Here is a 19,663-nt window from a genome sequence, read left to right as displayed (position 1 = left end):
GTTGGAGAACCCAACAACCAACAAAGAGATCAAGTTACGATAGTTGGAGCACAGAAGACAACATAATTCTGCTAACTGCTTATTTTCACGCTAGTAATGATAGTGAGCTGGGGAACAACCAAAAAGGTGAAACTTTCTGGGGTAAAATTACACAGTATGTGAATGAGAATGGCAAGAGTGGAAAAGAGAGGACCATAGCTCGGTGCCAGAGTCATTACAAAGACATCAACAGAAAAATTTGCAGTTTCATTAGCTGTTACAGTACTGCATGTAGGGAGAAGCAAAGTGGTTGGTCTGATGAAAACTACATATCCAAAGGCAGGGAGTTGTACTTTGAGAAAATGGGTACATCGTTTAATTTGGTGGATGAGTGGAAGGTTGTTCGCAATCAACCAAAATATATGCCAGGAGTAGCATTATCGGGTAGTAGCGGTTCGAAAAGAAAGAGTAGTAGTGAAGATGTTGAATCCTCCGCTCCTACCCACGTACGTCCTGAGGGTAGGGACACGACAAAGAAGAAAGCTAGAGCTTCGTCCAGTAAATCAAGGAAATCGAAGGTCGAACTACAGGATGAGTTATCCAATATAGTCACCTCTCGTGAAAAGGCGGAAGCGAATAGAGCAAGTACTGTTGAAGCTATGAATGTCCTCGCTCGTGCCAAGAATATGGAGACGTGGAGATTTTTGAAAAACAAACCAGATCATGACGATGAAGATGAAGAAGCATATCAGTTGTTGAGGAAAGAACTGTTTGGCAAATGAAGAAGTTGTTGTTTATCTGTTAGTTTGTTTATGTGTTTTTAAGTGTTTTTTTAAGTGTTTTGTGTGTTGAAATTGGCGTGTTGAATAAAATCGTTGTTTTTTATTTGAAGAAATCCAATTGAAATGACTACTCCCTCTCCAATTGAATTGACAAGTCTCTGCAATTAAAGTTAAAAAATGTATGAATTGACAACTCTCTGGTATGAATTGACAACTCCCTGCAATTCAAGACGAAGGGTTGAATTGACCACTCTATGCAATTAAAGACAAGGCATGAATTGACAACTCCCTGCAATTAAAGACAAAGGGTTGAATTGACCACTCTATGCAATTAAAGACAAGGCATGAATTGACAACTCTCTGTAATTAAAGACAAAGGGTTGAATTGACAAGTCTCTGCAATTAAAGACAATGCATGAATTGACAACTCACTGCAACGCATGCCATACGCCACATGTCGTTGCAATTGCATGTTTTTGAACAAATGTTTTCATTATAAATGCTGACCAAATGCACAACTTGGAGTATACCTATCAACATTTTTTCTACATACCCTCCAATGGATCCAAACCTAAATGAATTCAATCTCGAATACTTCCAACAAGAATGGGAGTTAGAAGATAAAATGTTTGATAGGCAACAAGAACTGCTTGAAGAGTTGCTTAGGAGAGAAGAACAACCGCGCAAGAGAAAGTCCATATATAGAGATCATCAAGCAGCGCATGAGAGGCTCATGACCGACTACTTTGCCGAATCATGCACATACACTGATGCCCAATTTCGACGAAGGTATCGAATGAATAGGCCTCTCGTTCTACGAATTGTGGATTCTATGTCAAATTTTGACGTTTACTTCACACAACGTCGTAATAATGCGGGCAAGCTTGGTTTAACCCCTATCCAAAAGTGTACTGTTGCCCTACGCATGCTCGCATATAGAGTAGCAGCTGATGCTTGTGATGAGTACGTGAAGATAGGAGAATCTACTGCTATTGAGTGTACGCAGAGGTTTTGCGAAGGGGTAATAGCCTTGTTTCAAGATGAATACTTAAGACGACCCAATGTGCAAGACTTGCAGAGGTTAATCCAAGTTGGACAAGAGCGTGGTTTCCCAGGGATGATTGGAAGTATCGATTGCATGCATTGGCAGTGGAAAAATTGTCCAAAGGCTTGGCAAGGGCAGTTTACTAGTGGACACAAGGGCACAGCAACAGTTATTCTCGAGGCAGTTGCGTCATATGATTTGTGGATATGACATGCTTTTTTTGGGCTTCCTGGTAGTTTGAACGACATAAATGTATTAGATAGGTCACCCGTTTTTGATGACATTGAGTCTGGGGAAGCTCCAAGGGTAAACTTCACTGTTAATGGACGACAGTACAATATTGCATACTATCTTGCTGACGGAATCTACCCAAAATGGCATGTCTTCGTCCAGTCAATTCAAATGCCCCAGGGATCCAAACAACAATGTTTTGCCAAACAACAGGAGTCATGCAGGAAGGACGTGGAGCGCGCATTCGGGGTTCTCCAAGCACGGTTTGCTATTGTCCGCCAACCAGCTCGAACGTGGGATCTTGAAGTCTTAGGTAAAATAATGAGGGCGTGCATTATTTTACATAACATGATAGTGGAAGATGAACGAGATTCGTATTCGCGAAACTGGGAAAATATCAACTTTGAACCGTCAAACAATCCTAGCTCTTCCGCCTCTTCCAGTGTTCAAACAGAAGTATTGCCTGAGTTTCAAGTCCATGTTCGAGACCGATCCGGATCGGATAATCATACTAGAGCCGAACTACGAGATAGGAGCCAACATATTCAGTTGAAAAAGGATCTCATCGAGCACATTTGGCAGAAATTTGGAACAACCTCTGATTAGATTTACCAATTTAATGTGTGTTTTCTTTAATGATTTCAATAATTTGTGTGTGTTTGACTTTTTCGTATGCTTAATAAAATCGTGTGTTTTTTTGTTAATATAAAAATATTATCAAAACTTAAATTAATAATATATATTATTTATGTAAATATTAAAAATTTATAATTATAAATAAATGAGTTATATTAGTAATAATAATAGTAGTAGTAGTAATATATATGAAATAAGATAAAGAAATGAATAAATAAGGTAGGGTATATATGTTGGAGGGATGGGGTAGTAGTGGGTCCCAAATAAAGTAAAAATCTTTTGAAAAAACTCCTGCTGTAGTGATGATAGAAAATGAAGATTGTTGAATTATGTGGAGGGGGAATAAAGTAATGTGACAGGAGAGAGAATGTTAAAATTTCGACTCCTGCTGGAGATAGTCTTATATAGATTTGTTGTGTTTGGCAGGTTAAAAATGGGTTAAATCTCCTTAACCCCTCATTTAACCCTTTGACAAACGGTACCTACAAGTTCTCCCGCCATCAGATTTTTATAGGACAGCAGTAAAAGTAGGGGGACAAACTCTGGCAGAAAATATCCCCATCACATCTTCACATCTTATTATAGCATACGCCCCATGTGCACATTTCCAATTTATGTAATCATTATAGATTGGACAAGACATAGCACGGAACATGCATTTTTAAGAGAATATTTTGGACCTATTGAAAATTTATGTGTTACTTTGTATTATATTCTAGCACAAATTTTAATATAAATTAATAGAAAATTTTTTATGGAATAATAGTAATAGCTCTTATCTACTTAAGCTTACGGGAGTTTTACTCTCAAAATTTTTTCTTTATTAGGAATGAAAGAAGAACTATCTATCTTTTATATTGAAGAGTTGATAGTGAAATTGAATAAAATGTAAGATGCTGCTTGAAAAATGAAAAAGACCGCATTAAGAAAGTTTTATACACATAGAACTTCATCTACTGATCTCTCTTGCCTATTGGTTATAAATTTCAAAAGATTATCACAATGATACATGTATTCACTATTCAGTCGTTACTATAACTAATGATTTGATGGACTAATTTTAGGTACGTCAAGGTGTGGCCTGTGACTCGAAAATCTATATATCCACAATATTAAATGCAGTAGTTAGGCTATCTTGTTTTTCTTTACTTTAATCCCACATCGGTTAGGATTTTAGAGCTTCTCTCATCACTCTTGTATTTAACCACTTCAATGCAATGAATAAAATTGTACTTCTTTGAAATATTGTTATACTTATCATGACATTCTACGTTACTCGCAGTTTGACCGCCGTACCGGTGTCGATCCGACCCGACACCGATCCGGGTACGAAATACGGGTCGGATACGGAGGTTGGCGCAGGGTTTGAATAGTAAATCCTAGATCTGAAAATTGAAGGTGAATCTTCGAAATTGTTTGTAGTGATGATGGGGCTTTTGCACGCGAGGTCGAGACGAGTGCAATGGCTTAATTTCGCCCTCACCGCTGACTGAATCCGGCGACGTTAGAGGTGAGAGAGAGTCAGTTAGGAAGTCGAATGTTACTTTCGCCTTTTCTTTTTCCTTTTTTTCCCCTGATATGAGGTGGGAGTCGTGGGACGGGGAGGGCTCGGAGGGGTTGAATGGGTGAACGTGATAATCACGTGGGTGTGGGTGTGTACAGTGTACTGCTCAATAACTCAAGTTTTTATTTGTTTTATTTTATTAATTTATTTTTTGGCAACCACAAGTACAACTGAAACAAATCATCAATTAATTAATGCCTTTTTGTTTTGCCTTCATTAACAAACTAGGAAATGCTTTCATAATCTAACAAGAAATATTATTTTTGTTTTGTTTGCAGGTAATGAAGATTGAAGAGTTAAAGATGGAAGTTGAAAATTTACAAAGTCTTTCACAAGTTGAATTGTTGATTTGACTCTTTTTAATTAGGCTTAAGTTGTTACAAATGTATAATTTTGGAAATTCTTGGTTTTATAATAAATATTTGAAGCAATTAAAAGTGTATATGTGAATCTGTGATAGAGGAATGTAATTTAATTAGTTTTACTTCATTAAATAAATTAAACTATTATTTTTTATATTAATATTCTTATTTTTACTTGATCACTCAATAACCTTTTATATACATCATACATCACCTAAAAAAATTAGTTGTATCATCACTTCTTTATATAGTTCGAACGGTAATTTAATATTGTCGCTTGTGAAACCCATCCCAAAATTAAAAGTTACAATTAGAAAATTTTGTACTATGAATTATTTCTTTTTGTTAAAAATTGAGTGAGTTTTATTAACATAATAAAAATTTTACTAAAAGTCTAAAATCACAAAAAAAGGCCACATATTTCTAAGAGTTAATTATAAGTTTTTAACCACAGAGTATTTTATTTGTTCATTATTACCTTTTAAAATTATTTTTTGTTTTCTAGACTTTGAATGCTGGTAGTTTTAGTAAATGCGATTAGAATGACGGTACATAATCCATGATTTAAACATTATGAACTATATGTCTATATGTTAAATTTGAGTACGATAATACGGACAAAAACTTATAATCTATGCATTAAGTAAAACAATTGAGCAATAAACTTCATATATTGTTCATCTTAGTAATAGAAACGAGTTTATGTTAAATGCATTGACTAATATTTACACTTAAGTATAAGAATTTATCAATAAACTCCATATATTGTGAGTCATATCATCTAAATAATCAATGTGGTAGTTTTCGTAAATGTGATTAGAATGACGGTCCATGATCCATGATTTAAACATTATGAGCTATATGCCTATGGCTATATGTTAAATTTGACTACGATAATACGGACAAAAACTTATAATCTATGCATTAAGCAAAACAATTGAGCAATAAACTTCATATATTGTTCATCTTAGTAATAGAAATGAGTTTATGTTAAATGCATTGACTAATATTTACATATAAATATAAGAATTTATCAATAAACTCCATATATTGTGACATATCATCTAAATAATCAATGTGGTAGTTTTAGTAAATGTGATTAGAATGACGGTCCATGATCCATGATTTAAACATTATGAGCTATATGCCTATATGTTAAATTAGATCATAATAATACGATCAAAAACTTGTAACGTATGCATTAAGTAGAACAACTGACCAATAAACTTCATATATTGTTCATATAATAAACTTCTTAATCAACGTGGTAAATGCAATTAGGATAACTATTAGTGATTTGAGAGATTAGATCTATATGTTGAGTTTGATTATAATTAGGGCTGAGCATGGTTCGGTTCAAACCGAAAAAACCGATCGAACCGAACCGACCCGAAAAAATCGGTTTTATGAGTAGGGCGGTCCGGGTCGGTTTAATGCTTCATAATCTCCTACTTTATTGATATATTTTTTTCTTTAATACAGTTTGTTATTTGATAAGAAGTTTGATGAAGTTAGAACCGAACAAACCGAACCGAACCACACCGAACTGACTTGTAACAGTTCGGTTCGGTTTTGAATTATAGGCGGTTCGGTTCAGTTGTTCAAAATTTGATAAAAACCGAACCGAACCGACCGTTGCACACCCCTAATTATAATAATAGGGACAAAAACTTATGATCCATGTATTATGTAGAATAATTGATTAATATACTTCATGTATTGTTCATATTAACTAACTTTGATGACTTTAATTCTTTAAACATTATGATCAATATGTTGAGTTAGATAACAATCATATGCAATTAGAATAACTGATGATCGATAATTTTGAACAATATGATCTACATGCGATTAGAATGACTATCAACCATCAATGGTTTAAATCTTCTTAACCCGTAAAAAAATAAATATTATCCACGATTTAGAAAAAAAGATAAATATTATAAGTGTTTTTAAGATAAGATAACATAAATATCACTTACTAAATAATATATGTTAAATTTTGACAAAAACAAGAGATAAATAAACAATGCTACAATTGTGTGAAAAAAGGGAAAAGCAGGGGGGGATGAAAAAAACCAAAGCCAGCAGCACGCCACCCATGATCAATTAGTGCTTTTTCAAAGAAAGAAAAAAAAATAAACTTCGCCTAAATCCTTTCTATTCCCCTCCTGCTGATTCGGATCAATCCTTTCGCCGCCCATGGCTAATCCTAGCCGTCCACCATTTGATTTTTTCCAACACTCGAGAAAACATTTGACGTTCACAGCTTGCATTTTCCCAACGAATCCAGCTTGCATTTTCCCATCGAGATTCGTGAAAACTGACTCCAAAGAGTCGATTCACAGCTTCGTCTTCCCCTATCGGACTCTTCCAATCTCTGTAATTCTCCTATAATATACGACCCTCACCTGAAATACAAAACAAAAAATGTTCTGCAAATCTCAAATTGCAAAACTTCTGAGAGAATTGAGAGATAAACAACTGAAAATCAAAAAACGAATTTTAGAGAAAGGAGGCTACCAAATCTGCAATTCTGATCAGGTATCTAACAAATACTTTAATTTTTCAGACATTAATCTTGAATCATGCTCTCTAATTTTCTTTTGTAAAGCTCTGTGGAAGACTGGAAGTTAATTTACTTTAATTTTTCAGAATTTATTCCTTAAATTATGCTTTCTGAAACTATGTTTATATATTTTTCTTTTTGTAATTGATTCTAGGCTCAATGTCACGCCCAATTAAGAACAAAGGATTTGATGATACACCATTGTGGAGTCATGTTGAGGTTCTATCCACACCCACTGGTGGAGGTGGTAATAGGGTGTGGAGATGCAAATATTGTAATAAAACAGTAACTTCTTCCTATTCCAAGGTTAAAGGGCATTTGCTAAAAATTCCCAACCAATGTGTTCAAGCTTGCAAGGGAATAACAGAGGACATATACCGTGAGATTAAGAAAGAAAATGATGAAGCTGAACATAAGAAAAGGAATTTGTCTCTGAGTGTAAAACAAAAGCAGGATTATATTTCTCTTCCTGAAGGTTCTGATTTAGTTCAACCAAAGAAAAGAAAAGGGTCACTGGAGATGTCCTTCAATGTGTTAGAAAGAGAAGAAGCTGACAAAGAATGTGCCATGATGTTCTATACAGGTATGCTATCCTTTAATTTTGCAAGAAATCCATACTTCAGAAAATATTCTCAAAGGTTAGCCAATGGAAATCTTCATGGGTATGTTCCTCCTACTTTTGAGAGACTTCGAACAACTTTACTAGTCCAAATGAGAGCACATGTTGACAAGTTACTACAACCGATCAGAGATAATTGGGTCAAAAAAGGTGCATCAATATGTTCAGATGGTTGGCAAGATCGTCACTCAAAGCCTTTGGTGAACATCATGATAGCTTCTGCTGCCGGTCCGATGTTCCAGAAAATAATTGATGCTACTGAGGTGCTTAGTAAAGATGCTGAATATTTGGCAGGTGTTTTTACTGAAGTAATAGAAGACATTGGTGAAAGTAAAGTTGTGCAGGTCATAACTGATAATGCATCTAATTATATAAGCTGCTGGAGCAATAATTGAAAGAAAATTTCCTAACATTTTTTGGACACCTTGTGTTGTTCATTGTTTGAATTTGGTTCTCAAATCCATATGTGAACCTAATGAGAGAGTAAAGATGCTGAATATTTGGCAGGTGTGTTTACTGAAGTAATAGAAGACATTGGTGAAAGTAAAGTTGTACAGGTCATAACTGATAATGCATCTAATTATAAAGCTGATGGAGCAATAATTGAAAGAAAATTTCCTAACATTTTTTGGACACCTTGTGTTGTTCATTGTTTGAATTTGGTTCTCAAATCCATATGTGAACCTAATGAGAGAGCTTCTCACTATATTGAATGTCAGTGGATATCACAATTGGTGCATCAAGTGAATGAAATCAACTATTTCATCCTAAATAATGGTTTATCAACTACTATTTTTGAGCGTTATGCAGATGTGAAACTCTTAAAAGTAGCTGAAACTAGATTTGGTTCAAAAATTGTGATGGCCACAAGGATACAAAGGTTGAAAGATGCTCTTGAAAAAACTGTGATGGACCCCGATTGGAAGAAATTTAAGGTGAATGGGAGGAATCCCATTGAACTTAAAGCTAGAAAGGTGAAAGATTTGTTGGTTAGTGATGCATGGTGGGATCAAGTTGATTATCTACTCAAGTTTGCAGAGCCAATGATGAATTTTTTAAGGGCCGCTGACATGGACTCTTCGGTGTTGCACTTAGTGTATGATATGTGGGATACTATGATAGAAGAAGTCAAGAAAATTATTTTTGAGCATGAAGGTGTCGACTTAGTGTCAGGTCAGTCAAGTTTTTTTGATGCAATTCAGCATGTCATCGAGTCAAGATGGAACAAGAGCAACACACCACTACATTATATGGCACACTCATTAGTTCCTAAGTACTACACTGAAGAATGGCTTCAAGGAGGTGGAAACAACATTCGAAGAGTTGCTCCAAATGAAGATGAAGAGGTCTCAACAAACAGAAACAAGTGTCTACAAAGACTTTTCCCCAATTCAGATGATGCTCGAAGAGTTTTTTTAGAATATGGTACATTTTCTGGCAGTTTAGGGAACTTCAGCGAGCCTCACGTCATGGCAGCCAGGGCATATGAAGACCCTTTGTCATGGTGGGCTAACTATGGCTCCACAACTCCATTGTTGCAGAGCCTAGCTTTTAAACTTCTTTCACAGCCTGCTTCTTCTTCTTGTTGTGAGAGGAACTGGAGCACATTTGGATCCATTCAAACTGTGAAAAGAAATAGGCTGGCATCTAAAAGGTTGGAAGATCTTGTTTACATTCACAACAACTTAAGATTGCTTTCTCGGAAGCAAAAAGAGTACACTGATGGTCCATCCAGATATTGGGATATTGATAAGATTTTGTTATTTGCTTTTTTATAAGTTATAATTAGTGTATTATTAATTTAAACCTTGTAACTATTGTTATTGTTTGCCTTTTTGTTTAGGGGGAGACACTATGGATGGTGATAGCATATTGGAAGTTGCTGAGCTTTCCCTAAATGAACATGAGATCGAAGCCATTTCTTTTGACTTATGAGCTTAAGTTGTCGGCTGATGTTAGAGACGATTTGATGTTGTGGAAGTGTTTTTTTACTTTTTATGCACTAGATTTCCATTGGACCTTTGATATTTGGTTTTCCATTGAACCTTTGATTGTTGAATGTTAACTTTCTAATTTTAATGCACTTGATGCAATTGTTTTGGAGAATATTTTAAGTTTAATATTTTTTATTGCCGTATCCCCGTACCCGTGTCGAAATTTAGGACGGTGTCCCCGTATCCAAAATTTTTAGAAATTACGTACCGGACACTCGGATCCGCACCCGTATCGGATACTCGTACCCGAGTCCAGGTAACATAGATGACATTAGAGCATTGTTATTAGATAGAGACCTCTTTCATCTTCCTCGATTTCAAGCCGCTGAGGGGGTTTCACCGCAAACTCTGCACTTCTCGTTGGTGGCCTCAATACCAGTTTTCAATCTCGACACCATCATCATCATCTCTGTCCAAGTCATTACTGGAAAGCACCACAACATCCCCTACCTAGAAAAAAAGTCATTATGTGCACTCATTCTTGGCAATTTGTATATGGGACCCAAATATAGTTTGAGTGTGTGTGTGTTAAATGTAGTAATCAGGCTATCTAGCTTTTAATTACTTCATTTCCATATCGCTTAGGATTTTAGAACTTCTCTCACTGCTCTTTTATTTAAATACTTCAATGCAATGAATAAGATTGTCGATTTCTCTCAAAGCTCTCTATACTTATCATTCATAGGTAATCCTAATATTACTAATTGAAATTATAAGAGTGACCTGAAATCTGTTTTTTTTTTCCATTCTTAGGATTATCCTGTAGACACAATCAGTAATTTAAGGATTATTCATGTACATATGCAAACTCAAGGAGCATTCATGGCTAAGCGTAGTTAAGCCATCCAAATAATGGAATACTGCGGTCAATTTTAGTAAAAGGAGTTTTTATTTGCATATATACCCCTAAAATCTTTGATATTTATAAAATTATTCCTCAAATACCGGATTTGCAAAAATTTCCCTCGAAACCGGTATATTAGGTCTTTCTACCACTCCAACTTAAGAGTATCACATTTTAAACAAAGCAAGTCAAAACCCTCGATAATTTTCAATAGCTTCGCAGTAATTTTTCCTTTAAAGACTAAAATTTGTAAGGAAAAAGGGGTAGACAAAATCAAACGTGAAAGAATTAGAGGCAACTTTGCAAATATCAAAATAAAGAAGGTAATTTTGCAAATATGATATCTGAACGGTACGTATGCAATAACCTGTTACGAAAAATCTTTTCTATTGCTGTCGGAGATATTCATTTTAGCACATGGACAAAATAGCTCACCCTTTTTCTTGACCGTAGCAGTCGCTTTCAAGCCGACAACTTCAATGGGACCCACGCACACCCAAAGTTTCAACGTATAATCATTAAAATATTGCAGCTTGCAGACAAAGCGGAACCTTAATTTATCTACTAGCTCGCGTGCTTTCGGCGTGCTGAAAATTTGATTGGATATTTTGGTAAATAACTCGTATATATATTATTTAAAGCAGAGCTATCCAAATTGTTGAGGTGAGCCTTTTGAATGATTTTGATACGACAGTGATCTTATCCCTTTAAAACAAATTAAATCACTATTTACAATCTACAGCGAGAAACGTTTGATATTTTGCTACGCAACAGTCCAACAAAACTCAGAGAATTATGAGAAAATTTTAGTTTCAAAATTCAACTTAAAACTTATATTTTGCCAGCAAATAAAACAAGGGCAGATTTTACAAAATCCCCGAGAATTCTGAATCATTTCGAGATAAACCAGCCACAAGTTTACAAGTGTCGTTTCTAACCTCCAAAATGTCTCCGCTTTTCTTCTGAGCCCGTTTAAGATAATGCCACATTTATGTTGACATTTCAGGACTTATCAGGGGTTATTTCAAAATAAGTCAAATTAGATAGAAGCTTACTTTCTGTTTTTATAAATGCAAAATATGAGCAAAAATGATGTAATAAAATTTTCGAGGACCACAAAGCGTGCTCAATAGATACACCATAACCTATGCAAGTGTAGGTTGTCACTTATTAGAATTTGAAAGACGATGTGAATTTCATATAAATCCGCATATGTTCAATGAACCTAACACCTACCTGTTCATGCTTGTCCTTGTTTTTATCCTGGCCTAAAAAATAAATATATGGGTATTTACTCTAAATAATATTTTCTTAAAATCATATCTACAACTTCTTCGGAATATTTGAATTACTGTTTATGTTACAGTGATATTATGTACTTAGCCTTCTTGTTTGAACAATAATGATTTCCTCAATAAATATTGTTCATAGGATAATATATATAATTTTGAATCTTAAACATGCTTTATGTGTTACAATTAAAAATTTGAGCTCTTTATCCACGGTTTAAGCTGAAGTGACAATTTTTAATCTTGAAAATACTATTTTTATCTTTTTTCCCCTTGCAAATGAATTTCATCTTTATTAAATATTTCATAAATATAATTTTATTTTGACTCTATTATAGAAAATTGATAAAGCTTGCTAAATTGTGTATTATTTTGTTAACTGATTTGAAAAGTCACTTTGTAAATAGTAGTAAAAAGTTATCTCTGGAGTTTTTATAAATAGTTATATATAAAAACCATATTATAAATTGGTGACATATATTACACAGTGAATAACATTCGCAACAACGTGTGGGCTTAATACTAGTACTATATTGTTATAGCTTAGAAAATTAATAAGTACTAATCACCCTAGAAAAACTAACACATATTTTACTCCTGACCTAAATTACACGAATTGAGGCTAAGACGACTCAAAACTACCCCTATGGGTGATCTTATGGGTCGACAACTTGCATAGCCGAGTCAAAAGACGGTACATATCGGCCACCCCCACTCAGTTGATCCTATGGGCTTACAATTTGTGTTGCCGAGTCATATGGCGGTGCTTCTCGGCCTTGGACCAAACAAACATAGAAGCGACAGTTACCTCGAACCCCTCGCTAGCAAACTGCTATTGCATTAACTATTCTGACAAAATCATTATTTCTATAGCTCCATAGTCTTTATAATTCATTGGGCCCAGACAACCCTAAGCACAGACTGTCATTCCTTCATAAAATAACCACATGACTCACTTTCTCCTACGACCAACACCTAGAAGGTATCTGCTGACTCAGCAGTCCGCCTAGACTCGACTGAAGTTACCTTCATACCTCTTTGATCTTCTATAAAAAAGAGCTATACTGCATGAGGTTACTTCTTCTATGTTTTGGCAACTTAAAGACTACTTACACACTTTGTCCTTGATTTCCCCCCTTAAGATCAAAATACTGACTTGATCGTTAGAGGAACAACCGGAGAACCAAACTATGCCCTCTCACAAGTTTTTCATGTGCAGGAACGAACAACGGGCTCTGGAACCAGTCATCTGAAGAAGTTTGAGGACCCTAAACACTCTCATAACTCTAACATAAACCCCTCGTTTGATAACCGACATCAACATATATACTTAAAATAAAAACTAAAGTTTCCATTGATATATAAGGTTCATCACTTAGCTTTTACCTTAACATAAAAGAAAACCATGGAGATAAATCACGGAGGAGTGGTCGAAGTGTCGCGTTTTTTTTAATTGGATAGAATCTATAAAAAGAAAGTGTCGATAATACAATGCATCTTATTCTACGGTCCCTCATTAATTTTTGGATTCAATTTAATTAATTTTAACAACTTTTTTGAATATAGATCCTTACCCATCCTATATTGATTCTTTGTAAACTACTTTATGTACAAGTAAATACACCTTAGTACCTTGAGATACAACGTAACAATAATGGTGATTTTAGAGTATTGTTTCTACATGGGTAGCCCTGAGTATACTTATTATAAAGAGTTATTTTTCTTTGGCTTTAGGTCACCAGCGTAGTTACAGTCAGTAATCTCAGAATTACCAGTGTAGATATGTAAACTCCAAGATCCCCACCCAAAAAAAAAAAATTTATAATCTGATTTAGATAACTGGATGCAGTTATCACAGCTGCATATGAACCAACACGTTTGAATTTGAATCAACTCATTTTTATTTTCTCTACTTATACTTTGACGGGGGACTCATCTCTCATTTGTTCATGTTGCTTTCGAAAAACATAAGGACTTAGTACTTCATTTCCAGCTTTAATTAGAAACAAACCAATCGAGCTCGTCTCAAGACCGCGAGGGTCCCACATTTCCCAAGAAATTACCAAAATGCCCCATTCGTCATCTTTCTCTTCTTCACCGCTCCTTTTTATATAACCAAAACCAGCCCCTCATTTCCCCACAATAATTTCTTTCCTCCATTTAGGAAAAAAAAAAAACCTTCCCCCAAATTTTCCCCAATTCTCAAACCCTAATCGATCTGATCTCAAATCAACCTATCAAAATCGAGTCCAATGGGGTTCGATAACGAGGCGAGCTCCTCCAATTACTCCCTCCCGACCGCAACCTCCCCCTCCGCCGTCCCTCTCCTCGAAAAATCGCACCTTTCCTCTCAACCCAAGACCTTCGCCAACGTCTTCATCTCCATCGTCGGCGCCGGGGTCCTGTTACGCGCGCACCGGCTGGCCACCGGCATCCTCATGCTCCTCCTCGTCGGAACTCTAACTTTCCACTGCATGCCTCCTCCTCGTCCGCATACGCCGCCGACGCCTCGAACGTGACCTCCCCTTCTCAAAGATCGCATCTTTCGGCGATCTCGGCTTCGCCGTCGCGGCCCCTCCGGCGCGCAACCCCCTCGGCCGCAACTCCGTAGACGCCATGATCGTCCTCTCTCAGGCCGGGTTCTGCGTTGGGTACCTGATCTTTATCTCGAACACGCTTGCCCATCTCTTCAAAATCCAACCTTTGTCCCTCTTGACCCCAAAGTCGATCTATATTTGGTCCATGGTACCTTTCCAATTGGGCCTCAATTCGATCAAATCCCTAACCCACCTCGCCCCGCTAAGCATCTTCGCGGACATCGTCGACATCGGGGCGATGGGCGTTGTAATGGGCGAAGATTTCACCATCTTTCTCGATCGTAATCCTCACACTGAAGCGTTTAATGGATTCTCTCCAGTGCTTTATGGGCTCGGCGTCGCTGTCTTCGCCTTCGAAGGGATTGGAATGGTTCTTCCTCTTGAGCAAGAAGCGCAGAGCAAAGAGAAATTTGGGTTTACTCTTGGTATCTCGATGGGGGTTATATCGATAAGCTATGCTCTCTTCGGAGCTCTCGGGTATTTGGCATTTGGAGAAGATACAAGGGATATAATCACTACGAACTTTGGGAGTGGAGTGGTTACTATCATAGTTCAGTTGGGTCTCTGTGTAAACCTGTTCTTTACATTCCCTATAATGATGCACCCCGTGTTCGAGGTCGCAGAGAGATGGGTGTGTGAGAAGAGATACTGCTGGTGGCTGAGATGGTTGCTTGTTTTGGCGGTGAGCTTGGTGGCGATGTTCGTGCCTAATTTCGCCGACTTCTTATCGCTCGTTGGGAGCAGCGTTTGCTGTATGCTCGGGTTTGTGCTGCCCGCGTTGTTTCATTTGAAGGTGTTTGGGTCTGAGATGACTTGGGTTGAGGCGGCGGCGGATATTGCGATTGTTCTCGTCGGGGCCGTCGTTGCTGTTTCGGGCACTTGGTCCTCTCTGCAAGAGATTTTCTTTTCTTCCATGGTTTGATTTGGTTTATGAGGCCCTGCACTGAGGATCTGGGTTTGTAATAGTATAGTATGTGGGTCTCTGTCTCTGTATTTGGTTGGAGAGGAGAAGACCTTAGTTGTTAAGGGATGTTATAGATTAAGATTATTCGATTATAATAAGGATGCTGATTAATAATCATGATGGTCTTAGTGTGCATTGGAGAATGAAGAATTGGGCATCTCGTCCAATTGGTCTTAGTGTGTATTTTTCCATGAGAAATTTTGTGAAGTCTGAACAATGTTGTGTCCACTTGATGATGTTATGGCTCATGGTGAATGCATGAGTGCTTGTTGTTACCCAAAAAATGAATTGGGACACCAATCCAATGTGGAAGTGTTGCAACTGTGTGTATTTCTCATGAGAAATTTTTGTAAAGTCTGAACAATGTTGTGTTTACTTGATGATGTTACGGCTCATGGTGAATGCATGGGTGCTTGTTGTTGCCCAAAAATGGGATGTTGAATAAAAGGATGCTGCTTTGTTTATAAAGTGTATATTTGTGTTTTCTTCTGTTTTCTTTTGGGAGGTAAGCGTGTTGAGAGTGTACTACATCAGTAGTGCGTTGAGAGGGGGGCCTCAAACTTTGGATCAGTGTAGTACCGCACTTGTCCAAGATGTAGATTATATTCAAGTGCATTATTTGTGGCCGAGGGTCAAGACCACTATGTACTTTCTCTAGCAAAATGAGCAATTTCATTGCGTGGGGTATTTTTGTTGTGCTAAAGGTTTGATTTGGTGGTGAAACCCATGATACTTTGGGTTTGTAGTACGAGGTTTGGCCTCTGTCCCTTCATTTGGTTGAAGAGTAGAAACCCCTTTGGAAAAAGTAGTTGTTTAGGGAGCTAATAAATTAGCTCATCTCGTCTAATCTCATCTAATTTGGATTCCAATCAAATCTGAGGGTGTTATTGTCGGTTGGTGGTTTAATGATAAAATTTTGCATTGTTCTAAGAATGCTCTCTGTTTCCTTGATGAGGTTATGAATGCAGTTTGTTGCCAAAATGGTGGTTGAACGAAAGATGCTGATTTGTTTTGGAAAAGCATGATGAGCAATATTGAGCTTTTTGGTTTTTTGCCCCCCTAAATAGCCTAGACTTTTGTGAGAAAATATGGTACTTGTTTACTGCCTCCTCTTCTAGTTTTTTTAAGAGAAATGAAAGTATCCTGGTATGCACCCATTAAATACCACCAAGTTTTTCCACCGTCACTTATATACCATAAGTTGTATTTTGGTTAAAAAAAATATTATAAATTGTTAAAAAAATTGACATATCAGTACCATCGATTATGTAAATTTGAAAATTTCACCGGAATGTTTCTCTATAATACTTGCATGCTAATTTTAGAGCTTTTTAACTATTAATATTCGTTAAAACTACTATTAAATCAATCAAGATTCTTCTCCAAACTTATCTTAATTTTACTTTATAATAGCGTTGGGACATCTGTAATGATAAATTTAATAAATACCAATGGCTAGAAAGGTATAAAATTAATATGCTAGTGTCATATGAGAATATGCAGGTAAAAATCTTCACGTTTGCATGATCAAGGGGACCAATGTGCCTATTTTTAACAACTTATAATATTTTTATACTACAAAATACAACTTGTTTTCGTCAAAAGTTGGTTTCATTGCGGAATTCATTATATCTTCGGTCGATTACAACAAATTCAAAAGAAATAGTCTTTTTATAAGACTTCTTTTACACAACAAAAGGAAAATTACTGTTTGAGTCAAAAGTCGGTGCTGTTGAGGAATTCATTATAATTTTATTTGATTACAACAAATCCGAAAGAATAATCTTTTTATAAGACTTTTTCTACACAACAAAGCGAAAATTATAACTTTTGAGAAACAAACACAAAAATCGTCTATCGATCTTTGTTTTCGTGGGACTTTGCCTGTGCCGGGAACGCTTTGGTTCGTGGACCGCCGAATCACAGATCGTGAAGAGGGGGTTGACTGATTCTGACTTCGTTTATCGAAGTGAGAAATTGAAACGATATCTTATCGAAGTAAGATAGTCGTTCTTCTTAAAATCAAGTCAAAGCTTAATTTCAAGGCGTTGTAAGAAAAACTCAAATTTGCTCTCTCTCTGCTCTGGAATGCTCGTAATTATGCTCGATCCTCGTCAGAAATGACCCTAGGGGGGTATTTATAGCCTCTGGAGTTCATAACTGAAAAAACTCAACAAACGATAAAGTTAGACTGGCGAGACAGTGTTTACTGTCTCGCTGGGCGAGACAGTGTTTGCTGTCTCGGCCCGCGAGACAGTAAATACTATCTCGTCTCGCTGGCGAGACAGTTCATACTTGTTTTGATTTTTCCCAAAAACAGTATGATTTTCAATATGAGATCCCTTTGATTGATCTTCTCTATGTTTGGGATATCTATTAGTATTTTTTGATGCCTACAGATACCCCCTCCAAAGTATTCCAGACTCATTCTTTTATAGAGGAGCATGGGATACTTTGGATAAGATAGATTTTACTTACGATCCCTTCAATGCTCGGCTGAATAGATCGTGTGGAAGGACTTGTAAATGGCTTCAATGCTTGATCTCTTCTGCTTTTAGTCTATTCAGTTCTTCATAGAATAGCTAATGTTTTCCCGGCGTCACGTTTATCGCTTGACCGTTATCGAGATTTTGAATTGAAGTTGGTACTTGCTCTTGCAGGTTCAGCTTTTACCACTGAGTTGATATATCCATTAAGAGCTCATCAGGTTATCCTTAAGAATATTCAGATTAATATTCTCCAGAAACTTCCTGTTGAGGGTGGGAATACAGTTTAGACTCGTGTACCCATTGGAGTATTCCACTGTTCCATAGTGCAAAACAGAAAAGTTTACTGTCTCGTTTGACGAGACAGAGTTTTCTGTCTCGCTGGGCGAGACAGTGTTTTCTGTCTCACTCGGCGAGACAGTGTTTTCTGTCTCGCTTGGCGAGACAGTGTTTTCTGTCTCGCTCGGCGAGACAGAGTTGTCTGTCTCGCTCAGCGAGACAGAGTTTCCTGTCTCGCCCGGCTGCTATATAAGTCGGGACTTAGGGTTTTAGGGTTTTTTACGTCGGATTTTGGCGATTTTTTGGGCGATTCTTGGGTGATTTTCGACCAGTTTTCTTCTATTTCTTCTCCTTTTTGTTGCTGAATTGAGTGGTGTTCTTGTTTGGGAAGATTGCACTCGGATTTTAAAGGTCTGTTCACCCCCCTTTTCTCCAAAATCTTGATTTTCTTCAACTGTGACTATGATGCGTTATTTCAGCCATATTATGTAATATTTTGGGTTGATTTCTTGCTAAAAATCCTGACTTTTTCGTTGGGCTTCCTTGTAGATCACATACTCATCATGTCGCCGCGTAGAGCTCGAGGAACCCGAAGCCGACCGACTGTTCCGAGCCCCGAGGAGGCTGCCCCTGCTGCGCCCTCACGCGGAGGTATATTTCTTTCTCCTTTTTCATGAATTTAAATACTGTATTTCGTCAATTCCATATATATGTACCTGTATTTACTTGCAGATCCTCGTTTGTATCCTTTGAGATACCCTCGAGAAGAGCCGGTATCCTCCTTTGAGGGGATCGACGCTTAAAAGTGTTTGTTTTGCTTGGACAAAACGCACTTCATAATACACAGGGGCGATTTCATATCATCCCACATGTATTGAAAGGTTTTGGTATGCCGTTATAATGCCCGCATATCTCCTTTATACATGTGGGGGATAGAAAATCGTCACACCTGTTATGGGATAGCGACTATATCTTATGGAGTAAGATATACCGCTTTCTCTAAAATTTTAGGACTATACTTACACCATTTGTGTGTATGTTTCTTTTATCAGTCCGATTTCCTTCTTCCATCTTTAATGCTGATGCGGTTACGGGTCGGAGTAGCGTGACCCATTCGTATTATGAGGGAATTCCGTTAATTGCATCATTTCCCCAGTTTAAATCTGATTATAGCGGAAGTGATAGAGAATTAATCCAGCGAGGTAGTTGTCGTGTTCTACGACGATTAATCACAGATGCGACCTTGACTTCGGAGCAAGACTCGAATCAGTGTATAAGGAAGCCGGATTACTTGTTTGGTGATTCAGTGAAAGATCCAGAGGTTGCTTCCTGCAAGTCTGCGCAATGGTTGCATCAGAATGGATCCTCATTCTTATATCTGCCTTTTATCCCCCGAGATCATTCACTGTTAAAGTTCAGGAAC

General features: G+C 37.0%; 3 protein-coding genes across 3 annotated transcripts; all 3 read left to right on the top strand.

Moving 5' to 3' along the window:
• Window positions 1,321–2,016, top strand: LOC109825518. Its single transcript, XM_020392370.1, has one exon. It carries the CDS (start codon window positions 1,321–1,323, stop codon window positions 2,014–2,016), a length of 696 nt encoding a protein of 231 aa, XP_020247959.1.
• Window positions 7,328–9,722, top strand: LOC109825516. Its single transcript, XM_020392368.1, has 3 exons — window positions 7,328–8,117; window positions 8,295–9,512; window positions 9,631–9,722. The coding sequence occupies exons 1-3, from the start codon at window positions 7,328–7,330 to the stop codon at window positions 9,720–9,722; spliced, it is 2,100 nt and encodes a 699-aa protein (XP_020247957.1).
• On the top strand, window positions 14,049–15,939 carry LOC109825839 (amino acid transporter ANTL2-like). Its single transcript, XM_020392745.1, is given in 2 exon segments — window positions 14,049–14,391; window positions 14,393–15,939. Coding segments are annotated over 2 exon segments (1,266 nt in total). The 5' UTR covers window positions 14,049–14,166; the 3' UTR covers window positions 15,434–15,939.

Source organism: Asparagus officinalis, chromosome 10 (genome assembly GCF_001876935.1).
Source record: "Asparagus officinalis chromosome 10, Aspof.V1, whole genome shotgun sequence".
NCBI lineage: Eukaryota > Viridiplantae > Streptophyta > Magnoliopsida > Asparagales > Asparagaceae > Asparagus > Asparagus officinalis.
Note: the sequence above shows the minus strand (reverse complement) of the source record. Positions and strands in the feature narration are given on the sequence as shown.